At 42.1% G+C, this 25,584-nt stretch overlaps 1 protein-coding gene across 3 annotated transcripts in view; it reads left to right on the top strand.

Moving 5' to 3' along the window:
• IL23R (interleukin 23 receptor) overlaps positions 1-24,152 on the top strand; it is a 54,055-nt gene extending 29,903 nt beyond the window's left edge. For all 3 annotated transcript variants that reach the window (XM_070592344.1, XM_008533216.2, XM_070592343.1), the window contains 5 exons: positions 2,517-2,673; positions 14,668-14,757; positions 16,973-17,078; positions 19,600-19,690; positions 22,930-24,152. In XM_070592344.1, the coding sequence (XP_070448445.1) occupies positions 2,517-2,673; positions 14,668-14,757; positions 16,973-17,078; positions 19,600-19,690; positions 22,930-23,577 (1,092 nt within the window). In that variant the 3' untranslated portion in view covers positions 23,578-24,152. The remainder of the gene's footprint in view (positions 1-2,516; positions 2,674-14,667; positions 14,758-16,972; positions 17,079-19,599; positions 19,691-22,929) is intronic.
• The last annotated feature ends 1,432 nt before the right edge of the window (positions 24,153-25,584 follow it).

Genomic DNA, 25,584 nt, shown 5'->3' with positions numbered 1-25,584 from the left:
GATATTTTGAAACATCAGCTATTAGTGTTATTATTTGCCTTTAATGGTGCCCGACAGCAGTGACGTAAGGTAGGGAAATGTTGGCTATAGGTTCCGGTAAATGGTAACTCCTTTCTCCAATTAAGCTAGACCAGGGTATTGGCAAACTTTTTATTCAAGGGCCAGAGAGTAAACATTTTAGGCTTTGAGGCCATTGGTCTCTGTCCCAGCTGCTCAACTCTGCATTTGTAGCGTGAAAGTCACCATAGAAAATAAGCAAATGAAGGGGCGTGATAAAATTTTAATTTTGGACCCTGAAATTTGAGTTTCATGTAATTTCCATGCATCATGAAATATTCTTCTTTTGACTGTCTTTCAGCCATTTAAAAATGTAAAACCCATCCTTAGCTCATGGGCTGCACGAAATCAAGCATTCATTCTTTTCCAGGAAAGGCTAACCGAACAGTCCACAGAGGAAAGGGCAAATCCTTGGTCCTTGCATTTCCAAAGTGTAAATGCTGGCGTAAGACAGAAGACTTGGAGGAATATGTGATTAGTCAAGACTAAGTTTCCCAGGCATCGCCCCCTACCTCCTCCAGCAAACACAGGGGAAACATTACCTGGGCAGAGAGAGGGGTACATTGCAGGGTCGGATAAGGGAGAGGAACCAAAAGAGTTTAGACACTAGTGGGTCACAGAGAAGGGCCCACTGGGCCATGTCCCAGGTTGGGAGTCGGAGCAAGTGGGATTGTAGAACTCTCTGCATAGATTGGAGATTCCTCTTCCCTTCACCCAAGGATGCTCCCAGACACTTAGACATAACCCTAAGGAAAGAGGTACCTCAGACTGATGGCCCCACCTTTAGAATTGAGGCTCTAAATAGAAATTAACTGCTATAAAAAATAAAGCTGTATTTCTTGCTCTCAGTATCAAACTCTTTCCATAGGCACTGTTAGGTCCAGCTCTCTCAATGTGCGTTTTAGCCTCTCAAGGATCATTTTGAGGCATCATCTTGTGCTTGCAAGGTCCTAGGCAGTCACCAGCTTTGCCTCACAGCAGAAACAACTCTGTTAACAGTTCCGTAAAATTCTTCTTTGATAAGTGGATGAGAGATGACAGATGATGAGGTGAGAGTGATGAGAGAGGGTGAGAGCGATGATAAGGGATGAGAGGATGGTGCAAAAAGACCGGGCAGTGTTCCACTCTGCTGTCTACAGGGGCGCTAGGAATCGGAATGGACTCAACAGCATTAACAACAAAAATTTCTTCTTTCTATTTTGAAACTCTGGCAGTGCTTTAGGGCATTTCTCTTCTTCAAGAGGGCTTCTCTATAAACGTAATGGCGAGAGACATATTGGAGAATAACAACTGCCCTCCAAGAGAAGCGAATATGAAGCAGAGTGCATTTGAAACTCAAACTTTCAGCACAAGTAAAATCTCTCCTGGATTCCAGGAGACCCCAGATGCCGCCAGTCATATTTACAAAGCAGGAAATTCCAAGGGCCATGGGTAAAGACATGGCTTATGGGAACTCTCAATGTTATCTTATAGGGAGCATGACATCCCCCAAATAGATATTTTCTTGAATCACGTTTTCAATGCATTGCAAGTTTTAAAGATTTACATTAAGATTTGGTTTTAACAGAAGAATCCCTAAATGAGGTTGATAACTAGCTCTTTTTTTTTTAATCTTGATAATTTCAACTTTCTCTTTTGCGAGTGTCTGGTAACTGTTTTCTCCTAGTTGCTGCATGCATAAATGCGTTTCTAGACATACGTTATGTTTTCCTTTCAACCGCGCTTCACCTTTTCAGTAAATCTGCTTATCACACAACCTACTGAAGTGCTGTGTAAATGCCTTGGTTTCTCCCCTCTCAACCAGCTCGTTCGGGGGGCGTTTTTCATTATGTTTCACAGTAGGCTGTAGCGCCCCAGAAAATGATGTATAAGTTTATCCTTCAGCTATTTTCTGCTTCTCTTCCACTGGATTTTCACAGTTCAACATTCTTAGATATTTTTTTGTCTCACGCATACATATATATTAGGCCTTATAGAATCTGCATAAATTTGCAATAAGAATCAATTTAACAGCTCAGCTTGAGTAATTTTTTCTACAAGTCATCATTAGCCAGTGAAATTATTTCATCGTTCGTGAGTAATTATTGATCTAAATATCCAGCTGCAGGGAGAGAGATCGAGAAGGAGGAAGACAGACTGGATTCAAACAATTGCTAATTGGTCCCCCACTTCCCACCCTATTAAAATAAGCTACTCCAAAATTAAGGATATGTTACGTTTTGGACTTTCTTGGGATTTAAAACCTTGAGAGAGTTGTCAAGCACAATGCAATGTGCGTTTCACTTTCTGGTTATTTATAGCCATGTTTTCTAGAAAGCACTTTATTGCTCGTCGTTTTCCCAGGGTCTAGATGAGTGCCTGGAACGTCATAGGTTCTCCATCCATTTCTGCTGAATGGAGTAATTGTTCGTTTTAAAGGCACACCGTATCATTTCATTATTGTGATTCGTCCACTTTAGGTTAAAGAATTTGACACCAATTTCACATACGTGCAACAGTCAGAATTCTACTTGGACTCAAACACTGAGTATGTATTTCAAGTGAGATGTCAAGAAACGGGTAAAATTTACTGGCAGCCCTGGAGTCCACCTTTTTTTCATAAAACACCTGATGCAGGTGAGTGTGTTTACATATTTAATCTCTTAGGCTTTTCTTTTGCCCTCTGACTCTCTTCTAAGTACATACACGTTTTTTTTCCTTGACTTCTATCAAAGTTGACTAAACCAACTAGGGCAAGTGGTAACGTTCAAATTGTTGTTTTGCTTTGATTTTGTTAAGGCTGACTACAATTTGCATAATGGCTCTCAAACATTCCTGGGCACGAAAGCCAGCTGGTACGCCTGTTTATGGTCCCTGCTTCCAGAGGGCCTGTGTCCACGGGCCTGAGGTGGGGGGACGGGAGGTGCTCAACAGTCAGCTTTTCTGCCAAACGTCCTGGGTGACTGTGGGGCTTATAATACTCTAAGACCTTGTTTTGAAAAGCATTATTAAGAGTTACATTAAACTCTTTAGGCCACGCTGATAAACTATATTCACCTAAGAGAGACACAAGTCAAATCATATCAATGAATATTGATTACCTACTATATGCAAAGCAATTAGAAAGAGTTAAAACACTTAAATATATGGGATTATTTCTGTTCTCAACAAGATCAAGTTGCCCTCTTGTTTATCTTTAGATATTTCCCTGCTCTTAATATTATTAATTTTCTATCCATTTACATATGTCATTCAATAAAATCTTAGCCAAACAGACTTCAGTTGTAAGCAAACAATAAAAGGAATCTATTGTAATTGTCATAACAATGCATAATAACTCCATGATGGCCCCATTAGGCTGGAGAGGTCTCCCTGCTGCAGGTAGCTTGTACGTTAGATTTAATTTTTTCTTTTCAGAACTGAAGGGCTTAATTATAATCACAGTATTGTTCATATCATCTTGTTATTATATAACATCTTGAAATTGTATTTTATGTTTCAAAGTACTTTGACATACATTATAAATATTGATGGCCGCCAAATAAGTAGAGGGAGCTGAAGCGGCGAAGTCTAACTACAAAGTTCTTTTGGCGCCCCCTAATGCCCAAATCTTAGAAACACATTATCCCAAGTCTCAGTTCTCTCTTTTCTTTAAAGATTGGCACCTGAGCTAAAATCTGCTGCCAATCTTCTTTTTCTTCCTCTTCTTCTTCTTCTCCCCAAAGCCCCCCACTACATAGTTGTATATTCTAGTTTGGGGTCCTTCTAGTTGTGGCATGTGGGACGCCGCCTCAGCATGGCCTGATGAGCGGTGCCATGTCCGCGCCCTGGATCTGAAATGGCGAAACCCTGGGCCGCCTAAGCAGAGGGAGCAAATGTAACCACTCGGCCCCGTGGCCGACCCCATCAGTTCTCTTTCTTAAAAGTTAGTTTTTAATTTAAAGTATTCTGTCTTCAGTTGATATTGTTAAGAATTCTTAGGACTTTACATGCCATTTTATAGTAGTTAGAATTTAGTTGATAATCCAATTATTTTAAGATGAAATCTGAAATTGTCTAGCAAGATTATTCAAATTGATACTTAACCACTTACGACGGATTACTATGAATAAGCTTGTCTGATCTTTGCATCAGCCATGTCTGGAGGTGTAATTGGAACCATTTTACAAATGAGGAAACCAAGGCACGGCTTGCTAAATAGCACGTTGCTAGTGGGTAATGGTACCTAAACTAGAACACAAATTTCCTTACTCACCACCAGCCCTCAGCAATTTCTTTTTAACCAATTACAACAAAGTGGAGGAGCAGCTGCCTAAAGTGTCTTGCCAGTTAAGTACAGGACCACAGGCGTTCTCCCTTGGAGGTAAAGGTCGTAAGCCCCCAGGGGAAGGGTGCAGGAGCCCCACAGCCACCCTGTCTACATGTACAGTCTTTGTTTCCAAAGGAAAAAATCACTGAAGAGGCAAAGACACCACTTAAAATTAGATATCCCTGAAAAGTTGCTTCTATCCAAGTTTAACATGTCATCAAAGAGGAACCATCAACACATTCCTTTCTAAGACACATGAAACGAGAGACAGTGAAAGTGTGTTGGGGAAAGTGCTAATATTAAATCTTTTTGAAAATTCATCTTTTTTCTGCTTGTAAAAGCAATGCAAGTTTATTGTAATTTATAGCCTAGATATAACTGCTGTTTATATTTTAATGGATTTAATACTGTTTTTTTCCTATGCACACATTTTTTTAATGATTGTTGCTGTGGTGTCTATACTGTTTTATATCCTGATTTTCTTATTTAATCTATCTTGTGGAGTTTAAAAACCTATTTAATGGCTGCACAGCATTCCAGTTTATGGATGTACTATAATTTATTTAATCATTTACCTATTTTAGCAATATCTAGGTTATTGCATTTTTTTCATTATCAATCAACTTCTTTAAATAGCTTTGTATATAAACTCTCCTTATGTCTTTAGGTCTTATTGACTCAAGACTTAAGCACATTGTAAGATGCTTGATGTAAATTGCCAAACAGCTTTTTAGCAAATCTTTAATATCAATTGCTTTTTAAAAAGGTATCCATGGAGAGACAGTCGCTCATTTAGTCATTCGTGAAGCGTTCATTTAGCCTCTACTGTGCACCAGGCACTTGCTAAGTATTTGCAGAACCTCAGTGAGCAAAGGAAAGAGAGATCGCTTAATTCTGGAGAAGGCAGTCAACAAAAAAAATAATAAAGTAAATTACGTAGTATTACAAATAAAGATATAAATGAAAGCAGTAAGAATCAGACCTCACAACTGGACTTTGAATTGTTTCGCAATTGAAAAAATAAAAAATGCAGTTCTGTGACACTTTAGTTAATCGACTTGTTTGATAATGGGGTTTTTGCCCAGTCAAACTTTCCCAGTGATTAATTAAAGGTTTATTTGTTTACGAAGAAACACAGCCCAGGCAATAGTGCTCCCTCCATGCAAGAATCTCCTGTTTTGTTCTGTAAAATTCTTACACGTGTATCACTGAGTTTATCCATCCCAAAACAATGCGCTTTCAAAATTTATGCCCAGATGGCACCAGAGGGCAAACCACGAAGTGGGTATGGCTTGTCGGTGGGCCCTCCACGTTCTCCTGGGTCACCCTACCTCTGGAGAGTGCCTGTCCTTGGCGTTTAAAGACCTGGTCTCCAAGAGAAACGGAACAAACTCAATTAGAGTGAGGGTTAAATGACTTATGAGACTTACTCTCTTATGCTTCCTTGGAGTGGTCAGACTTTAATGGAAAACAAAGCCTTACACGAAAAAAGAAAAAGAAAAACTCAGTGTCTTAGAATGTAACATCAGGCTTTAGCAAACACACAAGAGAAGTTTCTCTGGGTTAGAGACTCATATTTTCCTATCCTGGTACAATAGCAAGAAGCTAATTCAGTGACTGAACCCAGGGAGACTTCAGGATAACAAATAATAATCGATAACCTTGACTGGAGGCTCCCTGAGTGTTAGGCACTGTGATAAGCATTTTACATGTGAACTGTCATTTCCTCATCACTGCAGCCCTATAAAATCATTATTCCCATTGTGCAGATGAAGAAGGTGAGGCCCAGGGAGATTAAGCGTTTTCCCAAATGTTATAAAGCTGGTAAATGGTAGAGCCAGGGCATAATCAGGCTGTGGGATTCCAGCACCCCCACTCTAGCTCTGCGGTTCTCCTTCCCAAGAGACCCAGGAGGGTCCCAAGTCAGCCTCCCGTCAGCCACCTCACCAAATCCTCCTCCACACATTGGCTATAATAAAATTATGCCAAAAGATCTTCATTTTTCTTGTACTGTTTGTTATGAAAATGTGAACAACTATTAACCATAAGATGCTATCAACTATTTCGAAATCCTTTGGCATGAATACAAGACGTGGAAGCAGATTTGGGTTAGGGCAATGAGAATGAAACCACAGGACTCCAGGAACCTTGGGACTGGATAAGGCAGTCTGAAATGAGGACAGAGTACAGGGCGAACAGGTGGCCCTGCCCAAGACAGGACCACTGCAGGGCAATTCATAATGTGTTTTTCCAGTGGCCCTGGTCCAGTAAAGTGTCTAGAAAGCAGTGTTTCTCAGACTGGGGTCTGTGGGCCACCTGCATCTGAAATGCTTGAGAACCAGTTTTAAACGCAGACTCCTGAACGTCTTGCCGAGCGATTCCTTGGCAGTGAGGTGAAGGAACCACTGCTCCAGAGGGCACTCTTTAAGAGGGAGAAGTGTCATGAAGGATGGCATAGGGGGTGGGCAGGAAATGTGGACAGAGTGAGGGAGACCTGATTGCTGAAGCCATTGCCTTAGTGGTGATGGTTTGGGGAGCAGGAAAGGGTGGGCATGTAAGAGCCTCAGGCCATTATCTCTTGTACCATCTGGTCACCTCTCTGCTTCCTCCTCCTCCTGCCCACCACTTCCTGAGTCGCTGATCGTCCCAGCCCACCTCAGCAGCTAGGAGCCCCAGAAGCACAGGACGTGGGACTATGAATACGACGTCCCACGTTACCCCTCTGCCCTCTGGTTGTGAGGTTTCAGCTGAGGCTGAGAACCACCCAGGGCTGTGGTCGGAGTTTCTAGACCTCCAACCCGGACGGTCACTGTAAAAATCCCTGGGCTCTTTACACAGTATGGAAAGAGCCCCAAAGGGGAAAAGATAACCTGTCACCGTAGAAAACCAACGCTGAAAACGTGAAAGTCAGCTCCCTAAATTCACCACTGCCGATGTAAAAAGGTGAGAAGAGGGCTCCTAGGTAGGAGTGTTGCTCAGTTCTGCACTGTGATACGGGTCCCTTCGTGATGAGAAAAGGTGCAAACTCCATAATCCCTCTGATGACAAGTCAGAGGCCTGAGGGAAGGGTAGTCACATTTCATAATGACTAATTAACTTGCTGGAATTGCTACCTGCAGTAGAAAAGTTTCCCAGAGAAATCGTATTATTCTTTTTTTGACAATTCTCCAAAGGAAGGCAAGTATGAGCAAGATATTAAACCACATTGTACTTTGTTCTCACAAAATACTAGTGGTTGTTGCATTACCAATGACTCCTTAGAGATTCTTATTAATTTTTCAGGACTTCAGGACATTTAGTGGCTAAAAGAGCAAAAACAAATGTTATGTCAAATGGAACTAAATATAGGTGATATTAGGTATAACACAAATTAGAGGGTGGCACCCAGAATGTACTTTTCAAAAATTCCATTATTTATAATTAGAGATTTCTGATTCATTCATATTGAGATGGGTTATAAATTTGTAGATTCATGGTTATTAAACAGACACACAGTTTTCCTTGAAGTACTAATCATTTTAAACCTTTGTCTGGATTTATTTAATCTTCTTCATGTCCTGTGCCTAATAAATCACCAGGGTTCTATAGAATAAAAACAGCTCATCAGAGTTTCACAATCTCTCTGAGGTTTGCAATATCCACCTATAAGGAACAAAGATTATGCTTTTCTATGAGGAAGGAGTCATCTCCTGTATTAGTTTCCTTTGCTGCTGTAACAAGTTATCACAAACTTAGTGGCTTGAAATACAAATGTATTGTTTATAGTTCTGAAAGTCAGAAATCCAAACTCCGTATCAGTGGGCTAAAATCAAGGTATCCGCAGGGCCATGTTCCTTCTGGAGCTCTGGGAAAGAATCAGTTTCATTGCCTTTTCCAGATTCTGGAGGCTGCCTGAGTTTCTTGGCCCCATCTTCATCTTCAAATCCAGAAGCATAGCATCTTCCCATCTCTTTCTCTGACTCTGACCCTCCTGCCTTCTTCTTAAAAGGACCCTTGTGATTTCACTGGACCCACTCCTGTAACCTAGGATAATCTCGCCATCTCAAGTCCCCTTTGCTATATCAAATAATCTGTTCATAGGGTCTGGGATTAGGACGTGGACACCTTTTGGGGGGATGTCATTATTTGTCCTACCACATCTCCTCACTTATCCTCTCACCATATGCTATTGCAATTTCTACCAGTCATTGTGATTAAGAGCAAGCAAAAGAAATCAACTCCGGTTCTCTGAAGCAGAGAGGGAATTATTAGAAACATAGCTGGAAACAGGTAGGAAAGCTGGCAAAGTGGTCGTAAACAGTATCCAAGGGAGAGCAGGAGCCAGAACCACAGCCGGAATCGCTGCCTAGGAAGAATCTGGTGAGGACTCTGCCCCTGGCACTGTGTTCACTGCCACAGCCTGCTCTGTGCCCTGGACACCTCGCTGGTGCTGCTGTCACCAGACCTTAGACAAAGCTGCTGCTAGACGGGATTTCCTGGAGCTGTGTGTCCTGTGTGAGCGGGAGACGAGGGCATCTGGTGGGCCAGGCTGAGGTCGTCAGCTTGTAGCTACTTGCTAGCCATGGGGGGAGGGAGTCTCCGCTCCACTGAGGCTTCCACAGCGGGAAAGCCTTACCTGCCTCTTCCCTATTTTATGATGCCCACAAAGAAGCATGTCGTGTGCAGAGCAACTAAAATATGGCGAAAGTCCGCTAGACTGTTCCCACTCAGGAAGAGGTACATCTTATGCTTCAGAGCAAGGCTGCACCTTGGAAGAATCTCCAACCACTGGGTAAAACTAGGAAGCTGCCCATTCTTGCATGCAGAGTTCTGCTACACTTTGACATCAGTCCCACACCTCTGTGTGGTCCATGTTACTTAGGGAAGTTTCCTGGTGCCTGCTGCTTTTTGTCTTTTCCTCCTCTGCTTCTTTCTCTTTAACAATATGATTGCCAGACATATATTTCTTACTTTCTTCTCCCTAACGTACCGAGTACTCACAGCCTGGAGTATAAGCCTGAGGAGAATCCCGCGACCCTGTCTAGGCACACCCTCCCCTCCTTATATCCAAGGGTGGCAGTGCAACATGTCAAATGACTCATAGTTTGACTTGTTTTTCAAGGTGTGGGAATGAGTTTGTTCTCCCCGGGCTTCTGCAGCCATTGTCTTCTGCTTTGCCAACTGATGCCAGCTAGTGGCAAATCTTTATCCTCAGCCCAGTAGGGCTGAATTCCAACCACAGAGCTAAGCTGGCCTGGGGAGATAGCACTTAAATACTATGAAACAACTGAGATATTAGAAGAAGGAGATTAGAAAGAGAGAAACCAAAGGAAAGTTTATGTTTTAAGAAAAATAGGACAGAAAAAAACTCCCAAAATTTGAAAAGCACACCCTTTGTCTCTTTTAATCTGACTCCTCTTTCTTGAATATCTAGACCCTGAAAGAAGGGCCTAGAGGGTCCCATGTCAGCTCTGGTCAAAGCCTTTAAGATACAGGCCTTGGTCAGCGTGGCTTTGAGACCAAGATTGACAAAGGCAAAAGCAAATAAAGAAGCCTTGTGAATGTCTATATCCTCTGGCTCAGGAGTTCCACTTACGGAAATCTAGCCCTTAGGAAATAAGCAGAGACCTCGAAAGGACATTTATGCACAATGATGTTTATCCTAAGCTACTTATAATGGTAAGAATTTGGAAACAATCTAAGAGCCCAATAATAGCTGTAGCTAACACTAAGTAAACTTTCAATTTGTGAAGGCATGGTACCGAGTGCTTGAGGCGAACTGCCCTCAGACCTCAGGAGTAAGTGCTGTTATCATCCAATTTTACAGATGAAGAAAGTGAGTCACAGAGTGGTGGAGCAACTTCCCCAGGGCCGTGCAACTCCGAGCGGTGGAGCCGGGACTTGAACTGAGTTTTGTCTGAGTCCAAATCTGGTGTTTGAAACCGGCAAGCTATCAGTTTCTCAATAAAGGGCTGATTGAATAAATACAGTGCAAATGATGAAATATTAAATCACCATTAGTATGACGGTTCTGAGCAATTCTTAATAAAATGAGGAAATGTTCATGACATAATATTGAAAGAAAAAACAAGACAACATTTAGTGAAGAGCATGATTTCTACTAGGGGCGCAGACATACACAAATGTAGAAAAATGGCTGTGTCTAGTTTGGGAACAATGATAAAATTGTACTTTCTTCTCGATACTCTTCTATACTTTCAAGCATCCTACAATTAGCATGTATTGCTTGTATAATCAAGGAAAATAGTTGGTTGTCAGAAGAAAATAACTCTAGACTAAAAGATTCTAGAAATCAGTGCTAATTGGCTTGGGCCAACCATAGCCCATTGTGGTGGGGTGCCTCCTACACTGTGGCACGCCCCCAGGAGAGCCAGGGACAAGCCTTAGCACGGGAGCCTGGAGCCATCCTGCTGCGGAAGTGAGGTGATAAGTACGGGGGCCAGTGACCAGCACAGACACTGTCAGAACTGGATGGGAATTGTCAGTCTTCGACCCTGACCCGGGTGACTCTGGGCAAGTCATTTACCCTTTCCACAACTTAGTTTCCGCTCCCGTAAAATGAGGACAATAGTCTTATCTACCTGATTAGGTTGTTGTAAGCATTCAGAGAAGGAGAACAGGTCAAGTCTAGTACATTACCAGGAACATAATTAGTCCCCAGTAAATGGTCGCTTAAAAAGAAAAGCAAAACTCGCTTTGCCCCGTGGCGGCGGACACAGAGGGAAGGGCTGGGAAGACTGATTATCACCCTAAGGAACAGATGGAATGCATTATCACTAAAACCAAGGCCTTTTGTGCAGATTTGATTAAATTAGGCTGGTATTTGATGGGCCACAGAATATTGTTATGTTATGCTTCTAGCTCTGTCCAGGAATAAGGAACTACATATTTTTTTGTTTGAAACCACTCTAAGTTCCCTCTGAGCACATTATCTTCTCGAAGACCAACTCTAAAGTCCAATGTCAGTGTGTATAAGTTATATAAACATTCTTACCATATTACAGATGATTTGGGATTTCTGAGTATACTCAAGTACGTGCTGTGGAGTAAGAAGCACAATTTAATGTTCTACAGGCACAGACGGGTCTCATCATGGACATAACTCCACAGACATTAAATAAATAATGAAAATGTCATGAGATTTTCCTGGCACATTAAGCAATACACCGATGACTGGAGCTGATATAAACAACGTTTTTCAGCTGTAAAGGCTCTGTGTGTGTACACCATTCTGTGTTTGTGAATGCCTTTGTGTGTTAATATTCTTGGAAATACTATAAAATACTAATAGCAAGTGAATTAAGGGGATGGGATTAGGGATAGTTCTTTCTCTTTCCTGTTTATTTTTCCTGTTAAAATTCTTTTCTATATTATAGCTACTGCTTTTATAATGAAAAATGTTAACTATGATTTTAAAAGAAGTGACCTAGGGTGCTGGCCTTGTGATGTAGTGGTTAAGTTCACCCGCTCTGCTTTGGTGGCCTGGGGTTTCCAGGTTTGGATCCCAGGCACAGACCTACACACCACTTGTGAAAGCTATGCTGTGGCGGCATCCTACATACAAAATAGAGAAAGACTGGCACAGGTGTTAGCTCAGGGCCAATCTTCCTCACAAGAAAAAGAAAGAAAGAAAGAAAAAGAAGTGACCTAGCCACTTGGTGGCAGTATGCTGTGAAGAATATAGTCTATATGGCTTCATTTCAGTCCTATGCTTGAAAATTTTGTCATCGGGCTGGATTTCTTCTCTGACAATCTTGCTTACAAATTGTGTCACTTCAGGTATCTGATTCTCTGTGAAATTACCCTGTGATAATTAAGCATCTCTTTTTTTTTTTTTTTAAAGATTTTATTTTTTTCCTTTTTCTCCCCGAAGCCCCCAGGTACATAGTTGCATATTCTTAGTTGTGGGTCCTTCTAGTTGTGGCATGTGGGACGCTGCCTCAGCGTGGTTTGATGAGCAGTGCCATGTCCGCGCCCAGGATTCGAACTGACGAAACACTGGGCCGCCTGCAGCGGAGCGCGTGAACTTAACCACTCGGCCATGGGGCCAGCCCCAAGCATCTCTTTTAAATGTCTTTAATTTAATCTAATTTAAATTAATGCAGTTGGTTAATTTGAAACTATGATAACAAAAAGATCCTAAAGGAAGATGATATTTTTTTCTATTAGGACTAATAAAGCCCTATTCAGATGTGAAAATTATCTTTATGTGATGCAAATTAATAACCAAATTTCAATGCCAAATAACCTCCTGCAGTTTATACAAGAGAATTACACTAAACTGTATTTTTAAAAAGAATACTCCATATTTATATATTTACTTATTTATTTTTTGATGAGGAGTACTGTTGCCGAGCTAACGTCTGTGCCAATCTTCCTCTATTTTTATGTGGGACGCTGCCCCCTCATGGCTTGATGAGCAGTGCTAGGCCCACACCCAGGTCCTAAGCCGCCAACCCTGGGCTGCCAAAGCAGAGTGTGAAAACTTAACCACTACACCACTGAGCTGGCTCCTTACTAACCTGGACCGACAGCACCATGTATTACTTTTAAATAAAAACGCTAATTTTAAAATAATGAAAGTGAAAACAAAAATAATCCAGCAATTTACACTATAAACCCATGATCTTGCCAAACCAAAAATTGTTTTACACTTTAATGTAATATTTCTATTCTTAAAATTTCAGAGTAACACAGACTCCTGCTTGGGCTCCCTGAGAATGAGCTTAAACCTGTAAAACAATAATTTAGGTGAAAAAACCTGGCTGTTGGCCATTGGAGCACAACCTTGCTCCCTCGCAGTTCAATGGAACCACATACTTGGGAACAAAAGAGACTTAGTGAAGCACTGAGAAGCTGAAAAGAATTTCTGATTTGTCACAATTCACAGTGAAACATTGTCCTCTTGCTGCAGAGAAGCCAGAATAAAAACACAGGAAAGAGCTTTCGGTTTTTCTGATGTTATCTTCTAAAATCTCCCACTCATTGTTCTTAGAAAACTTCCCTTCCACTGAGCCTGTGCCTACACTCAGATCAGACTTTTTCAAAAATTTCCAAAGACCTGTAGGAACCTTTTTATTGGAACTCTATGATATTTTTCTCAAAGAGAGTTGCCCAGGCCACATAGCTCATTATACAGGCCTGCGATATCTCGGTGGCAGTTAAGGACGCTTCAAGTTGTGATTTCTCCCTGGCCCCAAAAGTAATTCTTTAAAAAGAATTGGAAGACTGAATAAATAGGGCTTGAGGCACTCTTGGGACTCCAGAGCTTAGAACCATTTTCAGGAATGTCGTCTGCCAGCTGGGAGAGTCACGTCCTCGACGTCACCATCGACAGCTTTTAATTATCAGGAGAGAGGAGATGGGTAAGGAAGCTCCAGGATTCTTTTGAGTTCAGACTAAAAGCGAGTTAGCTGCCAAGGCTGGTCACCCCACCCTGGTCAGAAGCTTTCATCAGCAGTGTCCTGACAGCCTTTATGACTAGACAGGGCTGGCCAGGATCCTTGCCAGCGGGAAAGGAGCAGAGGGAAGTCATTAATGGCATTCCATCCCTGTGTTACATCCTCAAAGTGGCTACTAATCAAAACTGGTCTTCTTATGTGGAACCAAGATGCTGTTCCCCAACAGCATCTCAAAGACAGTGCAGCGGCCGGCCCGGAGGTGCAGCGGTTAGGTGCGCACGTTCTGCTTTGGTGGCCTGGGGTTCACCGGTTCGGATCCCAGGTTCAGACATGGCACCGCTTGGCAAGCCATGCTGTGGTAGGCATCCCACATATAAAGTAGAGGAAATGGGCATGGATGTTAGCTCAGGGCCAGTCTTCCTCAGCAAAAAGAGGAGGATTGGCAGCAGTTAGCTCAGGGCTAATCTTCCTCAAAAGAAAAAAAAAAAAAAGACTGTGCAAAGGCAGAAGTGACACGTCTTGGAGACTCTTAAGGAACCTGAACTTTATTGCACCGTCTACTGGAAGGAATCAAGCAGAGACCAGTTATGGTGCATTTTTCTGGCTCAGTGAATGAAATAAAGCTCCTCGCTATTTGCTGCCTAGGAGCCTCACGAAATTAGTGGGCACGCTTTGAAGGTTTACAAACCCTAGGTAGTTTTTATCGTCCTCTCAGTGTCTCCCCCTTAGGATTTACCCAATTAAATAGAAAGAAGACGGGACACACATTCTTGGAGGCCACTGCTTTCAGTCCATCTTTCGAGCCTATTAAAGCTACTGTTTTACTTTAATCATCTCCAAACAAGGGAAGAAACACTCAGGAAACTGGTCAACCTGAGTGCAAAAATGTAAGAGATTAATGCTATTCTGCTTTCGTTTCAGTTCCCCAGGTCACCCGGAAATCATTCCAACATGATTCTCAGAATTCTGGGCTTCTAATTCCTTCCCTTTTTAAAGGGCACCTTACTTCTGGTAAGAAAATGCTAGTCAGGTTTTTTGAGTAGTCTTTACTAATCATCCATTTAACCCTCTATACTGAAAATTCCTGCGTCAGGCCTGTTTCTAGATAATAAGATATGCCATATGCTTTCCATAGGAAAATAGTCAACAAAGATCTGCTTAAAATTGAATTTCAGGAGTGGTTTAGGTGGATTTTGCCACCTTTTGCTATGGATTGGATACATTTTCATTTCAGAAGGTGCTGGGCTCAAGACCCCAAAACTCCAAGACCCCAAATCCTGTTTTTTTAAATCCTGAAGTCTGCCTTCTTTCTATTATACAAACCAGCTCCCGTTTTATTTGTTAGTGTGACTCAGTACTTTCCATTGGTGAACGTACCTAGATGTTCTAAGCATAAAAAGATATTAGATCAGGTTGTACAATGGACAAATGCAACTTTAAAGAGAAACTTCAGATGGAAAAATTTCAGGCATGACTATTCCCCAATGACCACGTAGACCATTTATCTCCTGCACAGAAATACGGCAGGAGTAGTATAAGAACTTTTGCAGGTTATATTGACATTCTTTAGACTTTTGTTTATTTGCTCAACAAATATTCATTAAGCGCCACTCTGTGCCAGGCACTTGTTCTGGGGGCTGAGGAGTCAGCAGTGAAAAAATGAACACAGCCCCTGTCTTCATGGAGCTTCCATTCTAGACAGACAGGGGAGAAAAACCGTAAAAGAAGGTCAGGTGGTGGTAAGTGTCCTAGAGAAACAGGAAGAAGGTGAGGGCGCCCTGAACTTGCAGATGCGAATCAACCAGGAGCCAAGCGCTAAGGTTCAGAACAGACCCCTAATCACGGATGCCCACCCAGACCTGCAACTTGATGTTTCCGTGGGAATCGTAGAGGCTAGGGGCTCTCGGCAGCCGATTTCACAGGGACCATTGTCTCTGTCTTACAGAAGAGGAAACTGGAGCTTCAGCAAGTTTGTAATTATGCCCTGGGGTTAGGGAGCTAGTAAATGGCAGAGTCCACTTTAAACCCGGGTTTCTCAGGTTGTGTTCTCAGTCACTCTGCTCTCCTCCTTAGATTGCTCTGCCGGCCCCATCTTGATGTGGGGATTCTCTATCCTCTTCCAGGCACGAATGCCCAAGGGTATGTTGCAGCACGACCTCCCATTAGTTGTTTGAAATCTTTAGCAATAGAGTTTTAGTCCTAGGAAAGCACTAATCCCATACCCTACTGGGGCTTTGGAGTGAGCTCAGCTACTCGGGCCCCTGCTCACCCATAGTCTTTAGGACAGGGGCTGGACACCCTGAGACCCCCAAGTGTATGGTAGGTGCAGCTGGGGAATAACCAGGGCACGGCTCATAGTGTCCCTCACGTGGTAAATATCCCATAAATATTTGCCAAAGGGAGGGAGGAAGGCAGGAAGGAGCACAGAAGGGAGGCCAGTACCCAGCATGGCTCAGAACCAACTCCAGTGTAATTTGTGTCGATTATAGTCTATATTTGAAAATAGGAAATAGAGTTTTTCATGTACTAGGGAGAATATGTGATGAGCCCGGTAGGTAACACATGTTGAATATATTATATTAATTATTTAAAAATTTCAGTTGATTAATTCAACTTCAAAATGCAAGAAAAGCATTGTTTTTAAAATAAAATGTGAGAGCAAGATATATAGCAATTTGGATTTCTTTCTTATAACATATATTGTTCTAAGTAGAGTGAATGTCATTTCTCAGTAGGAAAAAATTGATGAACAATAGATTTTGAAGAATGATGACAAGTTGTGCATAACTTCTCTCTTGCACAAAAGGTTAAAAAAAAAATTAAAAACCTCAGTTGTGACTGTGGCCAACTTTAGAGTCTGTTACAAGCAACTGGAAATTCTTACTTGTGTCCAACAAACCAAATGAGGTTTATCACTGAAACTTTTATATAAAATATGCATGCATAAGCTCAGAAAACTGTCTAATGCTGACCACATTTGCCAGAGATGCACTTCTAGAAACCCGCTGACATCAGATACATGCAGCTCAGTTCTCTCAAACAAGAGCTAACCGTGAGCAGTTTGGAAGGGCTGTCACTAAAGTCCAAGATAAAGGTTGATTTTATTCCCCCTCCCTCTTTTCCTTTGAGGTCAATGAACTTCGCTTTGAGCAGAGTAGAGAGAGCAATGATTCTGGCATCACACGGACACGAATGCTTAGCTAAAATTCTTTTTCTTTCCTTTCAGACAACGGGCAACAAGACATTCGCCTGTTATCGGGAACCGTCTCCTTTGCTGTCATGTTGTCGATTCTCTCTTTGATTGGGATCTTTAACCGATCCCTCCGAACTGGGTAGGTTTTTGTCAAATTTCTGTTTGCTGATTGAAACCACATATTTGTGCCACCCAAATATAGTCAATTCAGTTATTTGCTAGAAAAATCCGTAAACATTTTTATTCAGAGAAAGGAAAAACGAAAGGAAGAGTGTTTAATGAGTACCTACTCACGCCAAACGCTTTACAAACGTCATTCATTTATCCTCACAATGACCCTGCCAGAAAAGCTCAAAGGCCTGTTCCACAGGTGACTGAGAGGAGGAGGCTGAGAGAGGTGAAGTGGTCAGCCCAAGGTCACTAAGCCTGAAGCCAGGAGTCCAGACCTGGCTGATCACAGACATGTTCTCTCCTTCACTACACAGCCTTGTCTCGCTGCCCTCCAGTTTACCTACAGTGCTGGATTCTTCAGAGTGCTCACAGCGTCCCCCGCCTCCAATTCCACCCAAGTGAGTCCCGGGAATCGGCGGGAAGAGAAGCGGCAACATCTGAATTCCTCGTTTTGATACCAGTTGTGTTGGTGTTTTGGCATCTAGCCCCAGTGCCCGTTCTCTTTGGCCTCCTTCAATCATTTTTTTTCCAACATGGTATTAGTAAAGATCTATGTCTAGTTATTGAAAAATGAGACTTGGAGGAGCTCAAGGTCTTCACTTTCCTAAATTTGCCCAGCTTCACTGAGTATTTTTAATCCGTTACTAGACCAGCGTTGTTTGATGGGGTGGTCCCCCAGCCACATCACAGATTTTCACACACATGGCTGCTCTGTGCCCGCCCTGCTCCGGGTTTCTCTTTCTTGCCATCACTTGCTTCATGAGATCATCTTTCTTTTTTTCAAATTTATAATCGAAATGCAGTAGAAAGATTTGGAATGAGCTATTCTAAATAGAGTATACTAGTAATTTTTTTATTTACTAAATAGAACATACTAGGCTTTTTTCTCAGAACTTAAGTATTTAAGTTACACATTAATAAACACATCCCTGGTATTCTTGTGAGGTGGGCAAACTAATATGGAACTTTATTTTAATGTATACTTGATTATAAAGCCCTTTGAAATATCTTAATATTCAAACTTGTACCACATAAAAATATTAATATTTGTGTTGTTATCCAAAGATATCCTATTTAGTGTGAAATTTGAAATAACATTAAGCTTGTTACTAAGAATAACCTAAAAGTTAACTATCTATCGGTAATGACATATAAGAAAATAGGACAATTCTTTGCTAGTTTAATTATTTAAATAGGTATTCTTTTTAAAAAGACAAAAGAAAGAAGAGACAATTCCGATACAACTTTTTACATGTGAGCAGATACTATTATTTGCTGTAACTATACATTATTTATAAAAGCCTTTCTTCAGAAACAGAATTGGAAAACAGAGGGCGAAACATTTTAAATATAATGAAACCAAGAATAGGTAAAAAAAAAATAGATATATATATAAATATGTTCTCACTGTATCAGCATTCTGTATAAAAACTTTTCTACAATATGTGAACTTACTAATTGAGTCTGTTTAGATATAGAAAGAGAGTGTGAATTGGTAAAAAAGCTGAATCATTAATTATATAAATATGTGTAAAGAAATTATTTTTACCCTACAGTTCAGAGTCAAATTGGGCTCCCAGAGTTCATCCAGCCATTTTGGTTGCTACTTAGTAAAAGTCCTTAGAGAAGCAGCTTAAACAGATAAACAAGTCAGATCTGTGGTTAATGGGCCATTATTAACACGTAAAAATGCGCCAGAGATCAGCTTAGTCTGTTCTAAGTTCCTGGTACAACCTGTTTGCCCAAATCAATTTGTACTGTAAAAAGCAGAAAGCGCTTTCAACACAGTGGCGGTGCCAAAGGACAGCCTGTGGGACGAAGCGGGGTGTTCACAGCTTCTCCCTCTTCTTTCCTTCACCCCACCCCAGTGATCGTTAATAAGCACCCAGGCTAACTAAAAACCAGTCTTCTCGCTGTGCCACACCACTGCAAAACAACCTCGTCAGCCTCCTGCTCCGTCCACATCACCGAGGTTTGGCGTCACCACTATCATTTCAACCATATTTGTAATCGTTACAAATTCAGAATTAGAGGAGCTCAAATTATGTGGTTTTCTTACACAACATTCTTTTCTTTAATATTTTTCTGTGGTTATGGTCACCTTGGAAAGTTCTGCAAAATATCCCTTAAGTCTTCCAGACTTTTCCACACTGGCCTCTCCTGCTTGTCATGGTCTACTGTGTTTAACACGTGTACAGTGTCACTTCCGGGGTGATTCTCCCACTTATCTTGAATCTAGTGTGTTTTTAAATGTTCCGGCTCATTAGAGAGAAGCAGAGCAATAGAGAAAGGAGGAAAATCTGCAAAGATATTGAATCAACTTCCCACTTAACTTTTTAAAGTGAGAGATGGAAATCTTAGCTCCTGCGTCAGAAAGTTTGATTTTTATTATGCATACCAGTCTAGTTGATTTTCTAATCTCCCACACGATTGTCTGCACCGGTCCTAAAATGAAATGCTTCTTCTAATAAGTCATTTTTGGTTTTTAGAATTAAACGAAGAATCTTATTGCTAATACCAAAGTGGCTTCATGAAGATATCCCTGATTTGGAAAACAGTAATGTTGTGAAAATGCTACAGGTAAGTACAACCATTAAATAAAAACTAAATGGCAGCTGAGACCAAGAGTGCAGTCCAAATAATTAGAGCAGAATTTCTGTTCAAATTAATAAATGTGTGTGCATATTAGCACAACTATATAAACATAAGTAGCAACAAAATTATACGTATTTCAAATCATACTTAAGACAGATGAGAGAATGGAGTTAGGGGGAGAAAAGAGAGATGGAAGAAAGAAACAATGCTATTCAAAAGAGAAAAGTGGAGTGGAAGATTGTGGTCCAGGTGCCAGAGTCACAAGCAATTGGTAGGTGTCTTCAGGGATGAAAGGAGGAGGGTAGAAAATCTCAGCAGAATGAGCCTCAAAGACAGAAAGGGAGTCCCCGTCTTGCATGAAATTGGAGAAGCAGGTGGAGCCCAAGGAGGACACCACTTCATTCCTGAGACCCGATGGAATTAGAGAAGATAAATATGAGAGGACTGTGGGATATGGTGTTACCAGGGGTGAGCCATGTTTCCAGTTCAGCAAGGGAGAGAAGGGTGCGCTGGGAAGACCCTGAGGGTGTAAGGGACTTTGCTGGTTATGGAGGAAGTGTGGCTGATTGTGGAGGAGGGGAAGGAATCTGCTATGTGTGCTTCTCCTACTTTCCGGCACTCTGGCCTGGCTGTCAAGGGGCTCAAAACCCAGTGGATGGGACAGACACATCATCCAAGCATTGCAATGCGGCAGTGTAGGTGCAGAGACAGAAATGATGGGAGTACAGAGGAAACACATGGAAAGATGAGAAGGATTTGCTCAGGAGAAACAGAACATTCACAATAGAGAGGACAACAAGAGCAAAGGCGCAGGAGTGATAAGAGCCTGTTGGGTGTTGCCTTATCGAAAAGCTTGATGTGAATAATGGCTGGAATAACGTTGGAGTGGTTACTGGGATCAGGTCACAGAAGGTCTTGTTGTCGTGGAACTCAGACTTCATGCTGTTGACCAATAGTTTTCAAACAAATTTTTTGTTTGTTTGTTTGTAGCCATGGACACTTTGGTTCCAATGATAAGAGGAAGACAAGTATTTGTAAAACAAATACAAGTGGCTCTATTTGGAGCTCTGGTGAGCCCATTAAACAACTCCTTCCCCAGCCTCAGAGAGGTCCCCAAGACAGCAGTTCCCAGCTGTGTTAGGATCCCAACACCCAGGCCACCACCCAGGATCTCTGTGAGAGGGAGGGCAGGGGACATCCAGGCACCAGTCTTTTCCAAAGCTTCCCGAGGGATTTCATCGCACAGCAGGTGTTGAGGACACTGTTAAAGGGCTCAGAAGTAGTGCTTGAGACAATGAGGAGTCAGTGAGGGGTTTCCAGATGGAAGTGACGTGGTCCTAGGAAAGAGGCAGAATAGGATGGCCAGAGAAATGAGTGCAGGGACGTGTGGGCAAAGCGTCGAGAAGCAAGGCTCCACAGGGCTGAACACTTGGTAGAGCGTCTGCAACATAAGAAGTGAAATGAGTCTATGGGATGTGACAAGGAGCAGGTCACTGGTGATCCCAAAAGGAGGACGGACCCTTGATACTGGAAGGACGGAAAGGGTGTGGACGGGGCTGATTTCAAAGGAGGTAATGCTGCCTACTAACAGTGGAGGGATGATCTAGAACAACTGAACCCACGTGTGTAATGAAGTACATAGTTAATTAACCACACGACAAGAGCATATTCTCAGAACTACAGGTTCTGTAGTCTTGATATTCATTCCACTTACGGTTCTATCTTGCTCCTCTAGTAATTATCCTAGGGAATTGGGGACTTCCTGTGGCTCAGAGCATTGTCCCTGACCTCATTGTGATCAGGTCCTCTTCTTCCTGTATTGTCCTCACTCTGGAATACTCCCTATTGCTCTTCTGTGTCCTTCACTGTGGTCCGACTTCCGCCCATGCCCCACTCATTCTGAAGTGAACGCCTCCTGCCTCAGAGTGCAGCCGCCTGGCATTCCCAGTTTCCCGTCGCCTGTCTAGTTCCTTTGACTTCTTCTGACCTTGGACTACATGTCTGCCCATCCCAACCCAAACCCGACAAGTTCCCTGGGGAGGCTGAGGCTGAAGAAAATTTGAATGACACTTCACACTGCTTTATTGAAGGTCTTCCTTTTTGCCAAACTTCCTTCCCATCCTGGGCTCCTGGAGTTAGAAGTGAACCTTAGGGTTTCCCTCAGATGAGGCTTTGTTTTCTGCTCAAAGACTCAGGGGTAGTGTTCTACTCAGCTTGGGATGCTATAACAGAATGCCACAGGCTGGGTGGCTTACACAACAGACGTTTGTTTCTCACTGTCCTGGAGGCTGGGAAGTCCAAGATCATGACACTGGCAGCTTTGGTTCCTGGGGAGAGCTCTCTTGCCGAGGGCCGCCATCTTGCTGTGTCCTCATATGCTGGAGAGAGATTGTCTCTCTCCTGTCTCTACTTAGAAGGGCACTAGTCCCATTGGTGAGGGCTCCACCCTCATGACCTAATTACCCCTCGAAGGCCTCACCTCCGAATGCCATCACATTGGGGATTAGGGCTTCAAGATATGAGGTTTAGGGTGACACAAACTTTCAGTTCACAGCAGGTGGCTATAATTCTATAATGATGTTGGGTGACAGTTGTTTACCCTGGGAAGCTAGCCGTCAACCCGAAGGCCTCAAGTCCTTTTCTTACCCAGAAGAGTCATCAGGCTTTTATACAAATAAAAATCTCCTTCACTCACCCTCCCAGTCATCACAAACATGTCTGAATTGTAAGTAACCACACACCTTTAGAAACTCAGCACAAAGCATTTATTACAACCTTCTCGAACGGCAGCAAAATAGGAGTCTCCTCTCCTCTTTTCTTTTATTTAAGCACCAAAATATTTTCCTGTAGTAAGGCTCCATTATATTAAGAAATATTCCAACATATTCCAAAATCCAAATTTAGAAGGCCCTGAAATAATATGCAAGTTACTATGCAAGACATTTCTTTCTCTTTAAAATTTTTAAGTCAAGACATGTGCTTAAACTGCGCATTATTTTTATTATTCCTTTCCTTCAGTCTCCTCATGGGAGAATTTAATAAAGATTTGGAATCAAGCAGGATAACACAAGACAAAAGCAGGAAATCGTATGGGAAGAGAAACAACAGGAGAAAAGGGAGGGGAAGGAAGGTTGAGGGAAAGCTGAATTCCAGTCCTGATTCAATTATCCAGTTGGCCTCTTTAAATGTGTTTTGTAAAATAAAACAGTGTCTTTTCTTCCCAGGAAAAAAGTGAATTTATGAATAATAGTTCCAGTGAACAGGTCCTATATGTTGATCCGCTGATTACAGAGATAGAAATCCTTCTCCCAGAAGAACACAAGCCCACGGCCTACAAGGACAAGAATGCAGCATCTCTGGAGCCCAGGGACTGCCTGCAGAAGTCACTACTCACCAGTACGACAGTCGTGTACATTCCTGATCTCAACACCGGCTACAAACCCCAGATTTCCAATTTTCTCACTGGGGGAAACCCTCTCGGCAATGGTGATGAGACAGCTTCCTCAACCCTCGGGCCGGTTGCTTCCTTGGACCTGGGAAAGAATGCCAGGGTTAAACAATATCCTAATTTTGCTCTTTCTGTCGCAACTATGAATTCACTGAGCAACACACTATTCCTCGAAGAATTAAGCCTCATTTTAAATCAAGGAGAGTGCAGTCCCCCGGACACGCAAAACTCAGTAGAGAGGGAAAGCCCCGTGCTCCTGGAAAATGCTTCGCCCGATGAAACTGTTCCAGAACAGAACCTGCTGCCTGATGACTTCGTCTCCTGTTTGGGGATCATGAACGAGGAGTTGCCATCTATTAATCCTTATTTTCCACAAAATATTTTGGAAAGCCACTTCAACAGGATCTCACTCTTGGAAGAGTAGAGCTGTGGAGTCAAGATGAATAAGGGCACGCCGCCGTACAATCCAGTTGGAGCTCACCCCTCAATGTGAATTTAATTCTGCCTACTTTTGACAATTAGAAAACTGAGATCCAAAGATGGAACATACTGGGGCTGGCCCGGTGGCGCAGCGTTTAAGTTCTCACGTTCTGCTTCTTGGCAGCCCGGGGTTCGCTGGTTCGGATCCCGGGTGTGGACATGGCACTGCTTGGCAGCCATGCTGTGGTAGGCGTCCCACGTATAAACTAGAGGAAGATGGGCACGGATGTTAGCTCAGAGCCAGGCTTCCTCAGCAAAAAGAGAAGGACTGGCAGTAGTTAGCTCAGGGCTAATCTTCCTCAAAAAAAAAAAAAAAAAAAAGACAAAGATGGAACATACTTCATGGTCACAAAAGAAGCAGCGATATTAGTGATATTTCCTGTATTTTTTTCAAAGTATCGACTACATCCTTTTTATTTTTCCTCATTGCAAGGCACAGAACAGGTCTCTCTGCTGTATGAAGGATAAATAATACACAATACGAGGCAGTGAAATAAATGCTGAAAATAGTTTTTTAAAGTTGAGACATTAATATTTGCTTGCAAGGGGAGAAGCAAATTTAATTTTCATTTTGTTGCTTAAAATTCTCTTGAGTAGGCAAAAACATAGCCCCCAAGAACAAAATAAGTCAAGGATAGAAACAGAGGCGCCATTAACTAGCCTGTTTGCTGTGTTATTTTTTTCTATCACTTTCCGTTCAGATGTTAGGGATCTGATCTTTCCTTCTTTTGATTTTGGCCTAAGAGAGCTATGAAACGGTGACGTGTGGCGATCATGAGGTGGCTGTCTTCATTCACGTTAGAGTGATGCATTTTCCTCCCGTGGCGTAGTTGGTGCATCAATCACACTAAGTAGAGTTAACGAGGTAGCAGACGCAGCGGATCAGCAAGGAGGGATTATTTCTTTAGTCATCAACCATGTACTAGATATATGTCAGAAAAGTGTTGTTAAAACAGACATTTGTCCAAATCTGAGGTGGCAATACTTGCCACACCTGCCACTGCCCCCATCCCATGTCTCTGCAGACATCACTAACTGATCACCACATGCCTTTCTGCTGAGCCCTAAAGTGGCCTCAGAATCCTGTCAACGTGGCACCCCTGTGGGGCACGGCCGATAGGGCTGGGCCCTGAGATGAACTCTATCTGCCAACCAGGTCAATGTTGAACGGTGAGTGATCGTAAAAACATGAAATGCGTATTTTAAGCTGAGAAATGGTATCCAGCAGACTTCTCTATACCGATTCATTTTTATGGTCAAGGGGAAAAATTTTCTAATGATCAGAACGATTTGAAAATAGGGTACATTGCCCATTGAATTTCTCTTTCTCTTCTGACAGTTGTCAAAAATAATAATTTATATTCAGATGTAATAGTTTAATTTTGTTATAACATATCAAGCAGTTAAACAAAAAACAACGAGTTGCCTGTCATGTGTTTAGCACATGAGCAAGCCATTTTGTTTTGTTGTCATTAAGTGTCCCCATGAGGAGGATGGCCGTACATCCTTGGTTTGTCCTGGTTTCTGACTGTTGTCCCAGAGTTCACTATGACCAGCGTGCCCCTTCACTCTCAGAAGCATCCCGTTTGGATGATAAAGCATGTGGTTACTCTATCCATGCAGACTGCGCAAGGTCCATCATATAAGTAATTTATCACAGTCCATCTCTTTTTTCACATTGACAATCCTCTTTATTTTGCTTTACATCATTCACTAAAGCCCTTTTTCCTCAAAATGGATCATTACTATTCACAGTGTAAAAAAAAGTAGCCCGTGCTGTGAAATTCTATTCTATTTATCCTTAAATGTGTAAACATTTGTTGTACTTCACGTATTCTGAAAGGAGCATATTTTGAGTCACTAATGAAATGCTAATATTAAATATCTTGGCTTGTAAATGATTATACCTCTTTGCTTTACTCCTCTCCAAAGAGAGAATCTCACGAAGCGA

The sequence above is a fragment of the Equus przewalskii genome, chromosome 24 (assembly GCF_037783145.1).
Source record: "Equus przewalskii isolate Varuska chromosome 24, EquPr2, whole genome shotgun sequence".
NCBI classification, from domain to species: domain Eukaryota; kingdom Metazoa; phylum Chordata; class Mammalia; order Perissodactyla; family Equidae; genus Equus; species Equus przewalskii.
This window is presented reverse-complemented; position numbering and strand designations above follow the sequence as displayed.